Source organism: Peromyscus californicus, unplaced genomic scaffold (assembly GCF_007827085.1).
Source record: "Peromyscus californicus insignis strain IS unplaced genomic scaffold, ASM782708v3 Scaffold_13__1_contigs__length_99412109, whole genome shotgun sequence".
Lineage (NCBI taxonomy): Eukaryota > Metazoa > Chordata > Mammalia > Rodentia > Cricetidae > Peromyscus > Peromyscus californicus.
In genome coordinates this window covers 59,189,267-59,202,523 of record NW_026294424.1, presented here as the reverse complement: position 1 = coordinate 59,202,523, position 13,257 = coordinate 59,189,267, and the positions used below count along the sequence as shown (strand labels likewise).

At 43.0% G+C, this 13,257-nt stretch overlaps 1 protein-coding gene across 3 annotated transcripts in view; it reads left to right on the top strand.

The window, feature by feature from the left end:
- Rfc1 (replication factor C subunit 1) overlaps nt 1-13,257 on the top strand; it is a 79,522-nt gene that overhangs the window by 30,916 nt on the left and 35,349 nt on the right. For all 3 annotated transcript variants that reach the window (XM_052734994.1, XM_052734993.1, XM_052734992.1), the window contains exons 4-8: nt 244-366; nt 4,282-4,514; nt 5,504-5,581; nt 11,074-11,151; nt 12,292-12,379. In XM_052734994.1, coding sequence (XP_052590954.1) covers nt 244-366; nt 4,282-4,514; nt 5,504-5,581; nt 11,074-11,151; nt 12,292-12,379 — 600 coding nt within the window. The remainder of the gene's footprint in view (nt 1-243; nt 367-4,281; nt 4,515-5,503; nt 5,582-11,073; nt 11,152-12,291; nt 12,380-13,257) is intronic.

The window sequence follows — 13,257 nt, the reverse complement described above, 5'->3', positions numbered from 1 at the left end:
TCAGACTTGACAACAAGCACCTTTACCCACTGAACGATGTCCCCGGCCCACATGTGTGGGTTTTAAGCCACTTGGTTTGTGGTGATTGTTAAAACAGCAATAGGAATCTAATGCATGAGTTCATTACTGGATAAAAGTAATGTAAAAACTCATCAAGAGATGCTCCTTGGGGGATTGGTTCATAATGACCACTTAAAAAATACACTGATATTTCCTTTCATAGTTTTAATTCTTCTCTTGTAGATTCAGAATCAGAGGAGACAGTGCAGGTAAAAAATGCTAAAAAGAAATCAGAAAAATTGCCACTGTCTTCTAAACCTGGTAAAATTTCTCGGAAGGATCCTGTTACTTACATTTCTGAGACAGGTAAGATCCCGAATGTGTTCCTTTTGACTGTTGTATCTGTCAGAGGAAAGGCATCATCATCTGTGGCTAGGTGAATGCTCCACCTCTGAGCTAAGTTCCTAGCCCTAGGGGAGTAGTTTGTCTTTTTTTTTTTTTCCTTGTCGGAGTTGAGGACTGACCCTAGAGCCTTCGTACTCTCTGGGAAAGTACTCTGCCAATGAGCTAAATCCCCAATCCCCAGGGGAATTAAGAAAGAGTTTGGTTTTATGTGTATTTTGTCTGCATATATGTCTGTACCTGTGGAGGCCATATGGGAGTGTTGGATCCCCTGGGACTAGAGTTACAGACAGCTGTGAGCCTCCATATAGGTGCTGGGAATCAAACCTAGAAGAGTAGCTAGCCCCCCCCCCCCCCTATTTTCTTCCTGTGGGTTTTTTTTTTTTTTTTTTTTTTGGTTTTGGTTTTGGTTTTTCGAGACAGGGTTTCTCTGTGTAGCTTTGCGCCTTTCCTGGAGCTCACTCGGTAGCCCAGGCTGGCCTCGAACTCACAGAGATCCGCCTGGCTCTGCCTCCCGAGTGCTGGGATTAAAGGCGTGCGCCACCACCGCCTGGCTCTTCCTGTGTTTTTAAGACATTGCTCTATGTAGCCCTGGCTGTTCTAGAACTCAACCTCTAGACCCGGCTAGCCTCAAACTTAGATCTGCTGGCCTCTGACTCCTGAGTGCTGGGATTAAAGGGGTGCACCACCACCATCTGGCAGTAACTAGTCCTCTTAACTGCTGAGCCATCTCTTCTGCACCTGAACCATTTTTGAAACATGTTTAATAGACTGATGTGTTTCTTTTTGTTTGGTTTGTTTTTGTTTTTACATCCTGACCAAAGTTTCCCCTCCCTCCTCTCCTCCCAGGTCCTCCCCCTTTACCTACCCCGCCCCCCCATCTACTCTTCCTCCTCTGTTGTTCTTCAGAAAAAAGGCAGGCCTCCCATGGATATCAGCCAGCCATGGTATATCAAGTTGCAGTGAGACTAGGCACCTCCTCTTCTACTAAGGCTGAACCCAAGGCAATCCAGTAGGAAGGAAAGGGTCCCAAAGCAGGCAACAGAATCAGAGACAGCCCCTGCTCCCACTGTTAAGAGTCCCACAGGAAGACAGAGTTACACAACGGTAACATATCTGCAGAGGGCCGAGGTCAGGCCCATGCAGGCTCCCTGGTTGATTTAGATTCTGAGCCCGATGAGTCCAGGTTAATTAGTTCTGTGTGTTTTCTTATGGTGCCCTTAACCCCACTGTCTCCTACAATCTTTCCTCTCCCTCTTCTGCAGGATTCCCTGAACTCCACCTAATGTTTGACTGTGGGTCTCTGCATTTATTTAACTGACCCACTTTGATTCTGAAAGGATTTATTGGTAACAAATCATGAGACTCCTGGCTTCTTGATCGGTTTTATTTTTCGATTATATGCAGAGACTGATTTATGAATGAACAGAGATGGGTGTTTGCTGCCTCTCCATTCATTTAATGAACGAGTATTTGGAAGGCCTAAGATTAAGTGACCCTTTCTCTCCCCTTCCAAACCAAGCCAGCAGTGAGAAGTGTTGAAAAGGAACTGCATACATACACTGAGCATTTGCCCAGCTTCCCTGCTTAGAGGTTCACTTGTTGCTAAGTCAGTTATTTTTAATCCTTATAATGAAATCTACCTGTTAATTGGATTTTGGTATGTTCCAGACCAAAGGCAAGACATTCGTAGCATTAGGACAGTCGGATCCATTTGCAGAGGCCAAACTCTCAGCTGCAGGAGCTCTAGAATTAGATTTGTTTTTCCTCCTTGGCTTGTAAATAGATTTTATGATAGACCTTCACATTATCCCTTTCTCGTCCAGCCGTTATCCTTCTGAATAAATGAACATGTCTAACTCAGAGTGGCAGAGCAATCTCCTCTCCTAGGCAATTCCTCTGCTCTGTGTTGGAAAATGCTAGTTTACTCGGTCATTGTTAGCACATTTGAAATTATGTTGTCTATAAATAAAAATAAATGGCATTTTTACAAGGAGACAGATATCCTGGAGGGAAATTTTAAGTGTTGAGTTGCCTATGATTTTCAAGTAGTTGTCAGAAATCTGACTTAGATCTGTTTATCAGTGTTTTATTACAGAATTTGGGGAGGAGAGAACAGCTGGCCTTTGGCTTCAGACAAAGACAGAAACAAATCAGGTTTATTAGAAAACAAGAGGAACTGCACATTGTGTAGGATTGCAGAGTTCTTATTTTACCAGAGGATGGCTCCGCAAAACCGTTAAACGATTGCGTCTTTGTGGGAAGCAAGTTACTGTGTTGTAGTCTTTTTGTTGTTTTTCTGAGCTGCTATCTCACTGTGTAGCCCAAGCTGGCCTAGAACTCGCTAGAATTCTCTTGCCTCAGTTTCCTAAGTGCTGGAGTTACAGGGCTGTACCACCACACCTGGCCACATGGCCTATATTGGCTTCTTTCTACATAGTACGTTGGTGTAGCCTTTGAAATAACTCAAGGCTGAAGGGACTTGAAAGACAGCTAGTTGGTGTAGAGACAGAGTTGTTCTTTCTTGAGGTTTTTTGTTTTTTGTTTTTTTTTTTTTAAAGATTTATTTATTTATTATGTATACAGAAGAGGGCACCAGATCTCATTACAGATGGTTGTGAGCCACCATGTGGGTGCTGGGAATTGAACTCAGGACCTCTGGAAGAGTAGTCGGTGCTCTTAACCTCTGAGCCATCTCTCCAGCCCCCTGGTTTTTGTTTTTAATCAAGGCAAGATGACAAGATGTCTTCAGCTGTGCCTGTGACAGAGTATTCTGGTAGGATTTCCATCACTGTGACAAAGTACTAGGTTCATAATCTCAGAGGCTTCAGTTAGGTGGCTGCTTTGCTAATGGGCTTTTTAAAAGAATAATTCTTCATACTTTTTTCTTTTAGAAAATACTTATTTTTTATTTTCTGTGTGTGAGTGTTTGCCTGTTTCTGTGTATGTGTACCACATGTATGTAATGCCTACGGAGGCCAGAAGAGGGCATAGGATCCCCTGGAGCTGGAGTTACAGCTGATTTTTGAGCTACCATGTAGATGCTGGGAATGGAGCACTGGGTTCTCTGCAAAAACAAGTGCTCCTAAACACTGAACCATCTTTGATCCCGTCTAGGCTTTTGACAAGGCAGAAGATTGTGGTGTAGAGCATGTGGTAGAACAAAGCTCCTCCCTTCAGGGTAGACAAAATGTATCCCACATGTATGGGTGCATGTGCCTCAGTGAATGATTGGAGGTTAGAACACAGTGTGTGGGAGTGAGTTCTCTCCTACCGGGTGAGTCTCAGGGATGGAACTCAGGTCATCAGGATTAGCAACAAAGCACTTGTACCTACTGCAGCATCTCCTGGCTGCTGGAAGTTCTTTTAGGATTTAAAGTGTAACAAAACAAGCAATTTGAAGCCCCATGAGGTCAGTGGGTGTGGTGTGTCTTTTCACTGCTGAAGCAGTTTCTTCTCAGCCCTTTAGTTGCATCCTCAGTGCCTGGTGTATAGTGGGTATGTTGCAGGTATTTATGTAACCACAGGCCTGGCCCTTGTGAATGTAACGCGTGACTGTTAAATTCAGAAGATAGGAAGGAAAAAACAACCCAAGGTATTGCTTTTTCTTTTTCTTTTCTTTTTTTTTTTTTTTTTTTTTTTGTTTTTTTTTGAGACAGGGTTTCTCTGTGTAGCTTTGCGCCTTTCCTGGAACTCACTTGGTCGCCCAGGCTGGCCTCGAACTCACAGAGATCCGCCTGGCTCTGCCTCCCGAGTGCTGGGATTAAAGGCGTGCGCCACCACCGCCCGGCCTGCTTTTTCTTTTTTTTAAAGCTGCTAGAAACGATTACTTTATATAATTAAGACCTATGCTTTATCAAAAAATACTTTCCATTTAAGATGAAGACGATGACTTTGTGTGTAAAAAGGCAGCCTCCAAATCCAAAGAGAACGGAGTGTCTGCAAACAGTTACCATGGAGCATCAACCGCGAAAAAGAATGAAGAGAACACGAAGACCAAGAATAAACCTTTATCACCAATAAAGCTTACACCAACGTCAGTGCTCGATTATTTTGGAACCGAAAGTGTCCAGAGATCTGGAAAGAAGATGGTGGCAAGCAGAAGAAAAGAGGTGAGCACTCTGCACGCACCCACGCACGCAAGCACGCACGCACGCACGCAAGCACGCACGCACGCACGCACGCACGCCAGAGTGAGGATTGCTGGGCATGCTGGCGTGCGCCTGTATCGCCCACACTCGGGAGACTGGGGCAAGAAGATCACTAGTTTGAGGTCAGCCTGGGCTGCATAATGAGGCTATTGGAAACAATAGCAAAAAGAATGTTCAGGATTGACACCCACTCATGGATACTAATAATGGGATATGATGAATGAGCAAGCATGCTTTATTAATAATGAAATAATTTTCTATGGTTATAGATAAATATTGCCCTAATTTTGGAAGCTATGTAGATATGTATTTATTTTTACTTGAAAGCAGGAAACCATTTAACTATCAGAAAAAAATCACAGTTTTTAGAATTTAAGTGGAATTTTCAAAATGCAAACTTATTTTACTATTGCCTTTAGCAAACAGAAGTGCACAATTTTTCTTGAAATGAGATAAACATCATAGTAACAGAGTGTAGCTGTGCTGATCTTCTCTAGTTTGACTGATACTGGATTCATCTTTTTCTGGCTGTTTAGGAAATGGGCATATAGATGAAGTACAGGGAAGGTAGTGCCTCATAGGCTGTGCTATAGTGTGTGCTGATTGGTTGGTGCCTGCACAGGCCTGAGACGTCATTCTTACATCGATTGGCCAGTGTTTTAGACTACTTTGCAAGCCAGAGCATTAACCTATAGTGTGTGTGCGCACACTTCTCTTGAACGTACCAGAAGAACAAAATGAGAACCATCTGTCTGTAGGATATTCACTCTTTATGAACTGACGTCATCAGAATAACCATAATCTTGACTTTGTTGCTGCTGTGGGTTGTGACTATTACCGATAGACCTCTTTCTCACTGATGTGTTCAATTAGGTGTTGCCCCCGCAAAAAAGCACTTTACTTTTAGCCTAATTTACGTTTTGTCTTGCTTGATTTTCTTTGGAATACAGACTTCTCAAAACATGAATGATTCCAGGTTAAATGATGAGGCTATTGCCAAGCAGTTGCAGCTCGATGAAGACGCAGAGGTATTGCCATTCCACTTAATTATCATTAATAACTTGAGGTTGTGACTTGGTACTTATTTACAAATAGTCAAGATGTTCCAGCTTTTTTTTTTTTCCTTTGAATAGGGCATTACTTACTGACTGTCTGTCTGTCTGTCTGTCTATCTATCTATTTATCATCTATCCAAGACAGGGCTAGAACTCACTGTATAGGCTAGTCTGGCCTTGAACTCACAGTTCTACCTCAGTTTTTCTAGATTATGGTTGTGCACAACCATGCTTAGCTCAAAATTGTTATAGTCTAATTTTGAATTGAGCCTCATTAGAAGTTTGGTGTAAAATAAATTAAAATCTAGTATATGGGATTATAAATTCCTGTAAAAGATAAATGATGAGACTCATGGATAATTATTTATGTAAAAATTTGAAGTTCTGTGACTAGGAGGCTCCTCAGTGTATGAAAGAATTTCATTTGTTCCTGTGCCTTTTTGCTTTCACTCTGAGCACACCTACCGTTTCCCATTGTTTGGTCACTGTATATACTGATGACTTCAGTTTGACTCAGGATGCTCTCTTGAGCTGTGAACCCATATCTGACAAGGGTGTGTTCATCACTTACGGAGTTCCTCACACTGCTGTAGCAGTAGGTGACTACAGTTTACATAGAAAACAAAGGTTTAAGAAAATAGAATGCCAGCAGTCACAGGTGTAGTTCTGGGGTAGGTAGGGAATGACTTGTGTCAGAACATGGAGCACAGTGAGTCAGTGGTGGCCACTCAGATCCCCACTAAGCACGGGACAGCAAGTGTAAGCATCCTGAGGAGCAAGTGTGCTCAGCAGACCAGTATGGCTGGGCAAATGAGTGAGAAAGAAGAAAGGTAGGTGATTTGGAGAAATGGCCATCAGCAAGTCCTGTAGGTCACACTGGGTCTTTGATACCCGTGAAAAGAATTTGGATTGGTCAGGACTTCAGATTTAGTTTCTGTGAAATGGTGGCGTTCTTAATAAAGTGACCCGACTTGGTGGGTCTTAAAAGCACACTGGCTTCTCTAATGCAAGCAGGGTAATTGAGGTCCTTCCCAGTAGTTGGGCATGAGCAGAAGCAGACCGGCTTGGAGACTTGTAAGGTGTGGCGGGTGGGAGATGTTGGTTGTATCAGGAAGGAAGTGGAAGAGACGGTGAGAGGCGACTCAAGGCCTCAGAGCTGCTGACAGGTTTGCAGTAAGGGGACCTGAGCAGCTGGGTGAGTGGTGATGCTGTTAATGAGGACCAGAACACAGGGCGGAGGGCCAGTTGGTACAGAGCAGTTAAAAGTTCTGTTAGGGGGCTGGCGAGGTGATTAAGGGTGGGTGACAGGGAAGCTTGGCCACCTGAGTTTGATCTCTGGAACCCACGTTCAGGTAGAAGAGTTGTTGTCTGCTCTCCACATGAACACGCATGCACGCACACTCCCTCACACACATACACAGTAATTTTTTAGAAAGAGTTGTGTTTTGACAGTTAAGTTGTAGATGTCTGATAGACCTCCAGGTGAGATGCAGAGGAGGTAGCTGATGGGAAGAGGTTCACAAGTCTGGTGCTCAGCAGAAGCTGTGTATTTGGAAGTCATTAGCATTTGTGTGGCATTTAATACGTGTATACCTTGGAGAGAATGTGAACAAAAGGAGAGGCTTCCAGGATTGAATACTTTTTTTTTTTTTTTTAAGATTTATTTATTATATATACAGTGTTCTATCTGCAGGCCAGAAGAGGGCACCAGATCTCATTACAGATTGTTGTGAGCCACCATGTGGTTGCTGGGAATTGAACTCAGGACCTCAGGAAGAGCAGCCAGGATCACGGGGTTTTAACATTTAAAAGGGATGAAGAGGAGGATCTAGCAGAGATGAGGAGAGTTGTGAATGAAGGGGGAGATCAGGGGAGCTAGGGGTTTGCAGACACTGACTATGAACGCAGTTCACGGGAGGGCTCGTCTTCCAAAGCTTCAGGTTTAGGGCTTTGTTGAACTCCTTCCCTGTTTCTTAGAGTAGGTTTCTTTTTCCCAGACTCTCTAGACCCTCAGCAACTATTCTTGTTTATTAAACTTGTGATATAAATGCCTTCTGTGTGTAGCTTTCAAGGTCTACCTCCCATAATTGATTATGTCTAAATGCTTGTTGTAGTGCAGGGGCTAGACCGTGCTGTGGTTCTTCATTTCATTAACATAATGCTTCACACGTGATTATTTATTCTTTAGCTGGATGTGGTGGTCCACACCTTTAATCCCAATAGAGGCAGGCAGATCTCTAAGAATTTGAGGCCAACCTGGTCTACATAGCAAGTTCCAGGCCAGCCAACACTATATAGTGAGACCCTGTCTCAGAACAACAAAAAAGAAAAATATCTTCCTGTTTTTGGTTATTTAGAGTTGTATTATTTCTAAACAGGTATCCTGATGACTCAGGGTAGTACAAATGACCTAGGTCAGCCTGTGAAGTCATTCTCAGGGATCTAACTTACCTTATCTGTCCCAAATAGTAGAGGATTATCCAGTTCTTTCCAACGGTATCACAGTTCCATTTCCCCATTTCTGTCACATTCTTTAGAGTCTTTAGTTTAGTAATCTAATGAAAGACTTTTAGGATGTTAATAATTGTTTCCTAATTATCTTCCAAGAGTTCCATCCCAGTTGTACCTCTCTTTATTCATGGTAACTGTATGTCCATTATCTGACACTCAAGTCCATATATCAGATGCCACATGAAGTCAGTTACATTAAACGTTCTGTTAAAACACAGTGTTCTTTATTACAGGCCATAATCACCAGTGGTAAACTTTTCTTTCTTTCTTTTGTTTTTTCAAGACAGGGTTTCTCTCTGTAGCCCTGGCTGTCCTGGAACTCGGAGATCCCCCTGCCTCTGTCTCCAAGTGCTGGGATTAAAGGTGTGCGCCACCACTGCCCTGAATTTTCTAACAGAAGTGTACCGGTTCTTTCTAAAGTACCTAGAACCCCCCTACCATAAACACACCGCAGTGTGTAGTGTGTATTGGAACCAGCGGTATCAAGGCTGCCATAGAGTCTGCAGCTCCTGTGATGAAGACATGCACGTTGATTAGCAGTTAGGTGCCGAGTCCACTTGTAGTGAAGAAATGCTAGCCGGGAACATGTAAGGGTGCCTGCCCTGTCTGCATCTTATAGCCCGACTTAGCATGAGTTCATAGGCTAGGTTTTTGTTTTGCTAGTGGGGATGAAATGGTGGGTCTTGCACATGCTAAGTATGTGGCCTCTATCGGTGAGCTATTTTCCCGTGTGGCTAGTTCATTCTATAACCAGAAGAGCTTGTTTACTGAGTTCTAATCAAGCGTATCCCAGCTTTCAGCTTTCTTTCAGACTGAAAAGGTTTTTGCAGATTTTTCCTGTTTGAATAATATAAAATGTTGTTGGATACTAGGTTGGGCAGTTAGGTTTTCCAGGGTACATGAGATGTTTAGTTTATAATGGTAAGTGAATTTCATTATTTTACATTCTCTTCTGAAAGAAGCTCTGTTTTGCTGAAAGTACATATATTTGGCAATGATAGGTGCTTAGAGTGTCCGTGTGTTAATAGAGGTTTGACAGGGAAAATGGTGGTATTTGTGTGTATAAAGAAAACATACTTTTCTGTTAAATTTTTTTTTATTTTTGTCCTTTATGTGTGTAAGTGTTTTCCCTACATATATGCCTGCCCCACATGTATGCCCGATGCTGTGGAGCCTGGAAGAGAGCAGCCATGCGGGGGCTGGGAATCAAACAGGGTTCTCTGAAGAGCATCTGGTGCTCTTAACTGTTCAGCTATCTCCCAGTGTTAGATACAGGGTTACATTATTTTCTTATAGATTGAGAATTAAAAAAAAAGAATTACTTTTGTTATTTTTAATTATATGTATATGTGTGTGTTTGTATATCGGTATGTACATGTGAGTCCACTTGCCTGTGGGGATCATCAGAGGCATCATATCTCTTTAAAGCTGGAGTTAAAAAGTTGTGAGTCTCCCAGCATAGGTCCTGAGAACCTAACCTGGGTTCTCTGAAAGAGCAGTATGTCCTCTTAACTACTGAGTGTGGTGATATGTTGTGTACCCTAATAAAATTTGCCTGAAGATCAGAGAGACAAAGGAACAAGCCACTGCCATGTCTTACCTCTAGGACTCCTCAACCTGAAAAGCCTTTAGTTCTTGTCTCCTCACGCCTTTCTCCGCCCAGCCATCATTTCCTTCTTAGTGCTGGGATTAAAGATGTATGTGCTTCCCAAGCAAAGACATGAGGTCTCAAGTGCTGTGATTAAAGGTGTGTGCCACCACTGCCTGGCCTCTATGTTTAATCTAGTGGCTTGTTCTGTTCTCTGATCTTCAGGCAGATTTTATTAGGGTATACAATATATCACTACAGCTGAGACATATTTTCAGCCCTATAGGATTGCTTTGAGGGATATTTCTAGAGTTTAAAATACATATAAGTAAGCTGGGGATGTTGGACACACTTTTAATCCTAGTGCTCAAGAGGAAGAGGCAGAGGCAGGTGGATCTTTGCTAGTTCAAAGCCTGGTGTACATAGCAGGTTCCAGACCTTCTAGCACTACATGAGCCACTCACTACCTTCCACAAAAGATGATTGGGAGGAGGATAAGCTAGGCATGGTGGCACACGCTTTTAATCTCAGCACTTTGGAGGCTGAGGCAGGCAGATCTCTGTGAGTTTGAGGCCAGCCTGGGCTACAGAGTGAGTTCCAGGCCAGCCAGAGATGTATAGTAAGACCCCATCTCAAAAAAAAGGGTGGGTGGGTCGGGTAAGCAGGAGAGATGACTCTGCAGTTAAGATCTAACTAATACTGCCTTTGTAGAGGATCAGAGTTTGGTTCCTAGCACCTAGGTTGAGTGCCTTATAGCTGTCTATAACTCCAGTTCCAGGGGATCTGATGCCCTTATCTGGTGTCTGCACTCAAGTGTACATACCCACATAGATGGACATATACACATGAGCTTTTCCTTAGGGTAGACAAGGCCCAAAAACATGTCATGAAGAGATGTTATATTAAAATCATTAAGAGAAAATATGACTTCAGATTTTATAAAGAAATATCACTTTAGAACGTGGCAACCCCATTGGCCAATAAGATGGCTCAGCAGGAAAAAGGTACCTCTACTGAGTCTGAGGGCCTGGATTCAATCCTTGGGACCCACAAGGAGAAAAACAACCCTTACAGATTGTCTCTTGACCTTCTCACGTGTGCCATGGCATGCATACCCACATATACAATAAATAAATATAATAAATTTAAAATACACCAACTTTATTATGCTCTCAGAGCTGAAGTGTAGAGTCTGTGAAGTTAGTTTAGTGAAAGAGGTCTGTGATACTTGACTGTTAATGTTTAGTGTGAAGATGGCATTGTTATTTTAGGAAGCTTTTCTCCTTCTAAACATATGAAGCACACATTTAAAAGCGTTTAGATACAAAAATAACAAAAGCATCTCACTGTGGTGGTGCTTTTACAGCTGGAGAGGCAGTTGCATGAAGATGAAGAGTTTGCCCGAACGTTAGCCATGTTGGATGAAGAACCCAAGACCAAAAAGGTAACATGGTGTTACTCTGTGCGTGTGTGCGTGTGTGAGAGAGGGGGGTGGGGTGGTGGTGAGAGTGAGCTCACGTGTGATGTAGGCCAGAGGTAGATGTCCGGTCTTGTGGTTCTCTACCTTAGTTGAACTTGGAGCTCACCATTTCTTCTAGGTTGGCTGACCAGTGAGTGAGCCTTCAGAATCCTCCTGTCTCTGTCCTCCTGAGCATTGCAGTTATAGGGGTGCACTGCCATCCCTGGCTTTCCCATGGGTGCTGGGGACCAGAACTTAGGTCCCCATGCAGGTGCAGTAAGTGGGGGGACTTTATCCAGTGAGTCATCCCACTAGCTAAATTATTTTAATTTGTAATTTGTGTGTGTGTATGGAAATTCATTTACAAAGTTACTCTTTTTAAAAGATTTCAAGAAATAAAGCAAATCAGAACTTGCCCCACAAAGCCATAGGGATTTTTTATGTATTATTTTATGTATTTTATGTGTTATTTCAGAGTGATGGGTATCAGTTGTACAGGATGAGGGTTTAATAACTACAGTACTCTTTTCGGAAGCAGACTCTCACTGTTGCACCTCTTTTTCTCTTGAGAGAGTGCTCTTCTGTGCTTTGGTTTTGAGGCAGTCTTTGACAGGTAGCTCTGGGTGGCCCAGATTGGCTTTAAACGCAACAAGCTCCTGGCTCAGCCTTCAGCCTACCAGTGCTGAGATTCGGCATCAGCCGCCGCTCTTGGCTTCTCTTTCATTTTCCTACTGGGCTTTAATTGGTTTTCAGTTTTTTGTGTTGGTTTGTTTCCATTTTAGTTTTCAGCTGCATTATACTACTAGTAGTTTGGGAGTTGAGATAAACAAAAGGCTAATAAGGCTTCCATTTCCGGTTTAGGAGACTGGGATGGAATGAGATGTTTTATTGGCGTATTGTTCTAACCTTTTATCTCTTTCCTTACCAGTAAAATGAAGTAATAAAATACTGCTTTTGCTGTGGTAGTTTTTGTGGGTAAATGAATGGCAGTTTATTGTAGTATCTTGCTGGTTTGGTTTGGAAGGCGACCCTTAAACTTAAAAATTTAATCCATTTTAAGAGCAGATTTTGTGGTAGTAGTTTCCCTGTTACTTAATACTTCTGACACTTTTTACACTTGTTTAGGCCCGAAAGGACCCTGAAGAGGGAGAATCATTTTCACCTGTCCAAGCTGATTTAAGCAAAGCAGAAAACCATAAAAGCCCTGATAAAGGTAATCCTAGCAGCGGAGCGTGAGAGAGAGCACTTCCTTGTCTCTATAGAAGAGGACACTTGGTGACTGTGCTTCAGCGTTCTTCTCACTAACGGTTTGGTGGATGTTTCAGAGAGCCGTTCGAGCAGGCTCTATTTAGATAAAGGGGCTCAAGACTGTCAGCAGCTGAAGCAGGTCATAGTGCGAAGTGCAGGTTTGTACCCAGGCTTCTGAGTGTCAGCAGCTAGCACACCGTGGCGAGTCTCACTGCTGGTGCCCAGTATCTCAGGAGGGTACTGAATCCATGAGTGTGGGACCCATAGGGATGGTGGGCTGATACATGGTCACAGTCCTGTAAAGTCAAACCTCAAAATTAGCCACGTTTGCCTGCTGAATGCGTGTTACTTCTGCACCATTATAAAGTTGAAAACTTTTAAGTTGAACAGTCCTAAGTCAAGGATCACCCGCACTTTTGAAAGCTGGATACTACCGGGTAGAGAATGCCCTTCTGCACTTAGTGTTAGGAAAAGTAAACTATTAGGTACTCTTGGCTTGTTAATTTTGCTGTGGGAAGACAGAGAGGCAATGCCCTGAGCTTGCACATTAGAGGTAGTGTCACAGTGTTGGCCTCTGACTGTTCAGGCCATCTGAAGCTCTTCTGATTGTCTTGGGCGGCCTGTTCTGCGATGGTCTTGATATTGATCCGTCTACTGATACAGTCAGCCCTTGCCTTTTCTTACCCTTTCCTTTTTCTTTTGCAACACCAGGGATACGTTTCTGAGCCATATCCTCAGCCCTCCTTTTGCTTTTTATTTTGAGATAGGGTCCTTCTGAGTAACCCAGGCTGGCCTTGGGTCAGTCTGTACCTCAACCTTAGAGCTGTAATCTTCCTGCCTCTG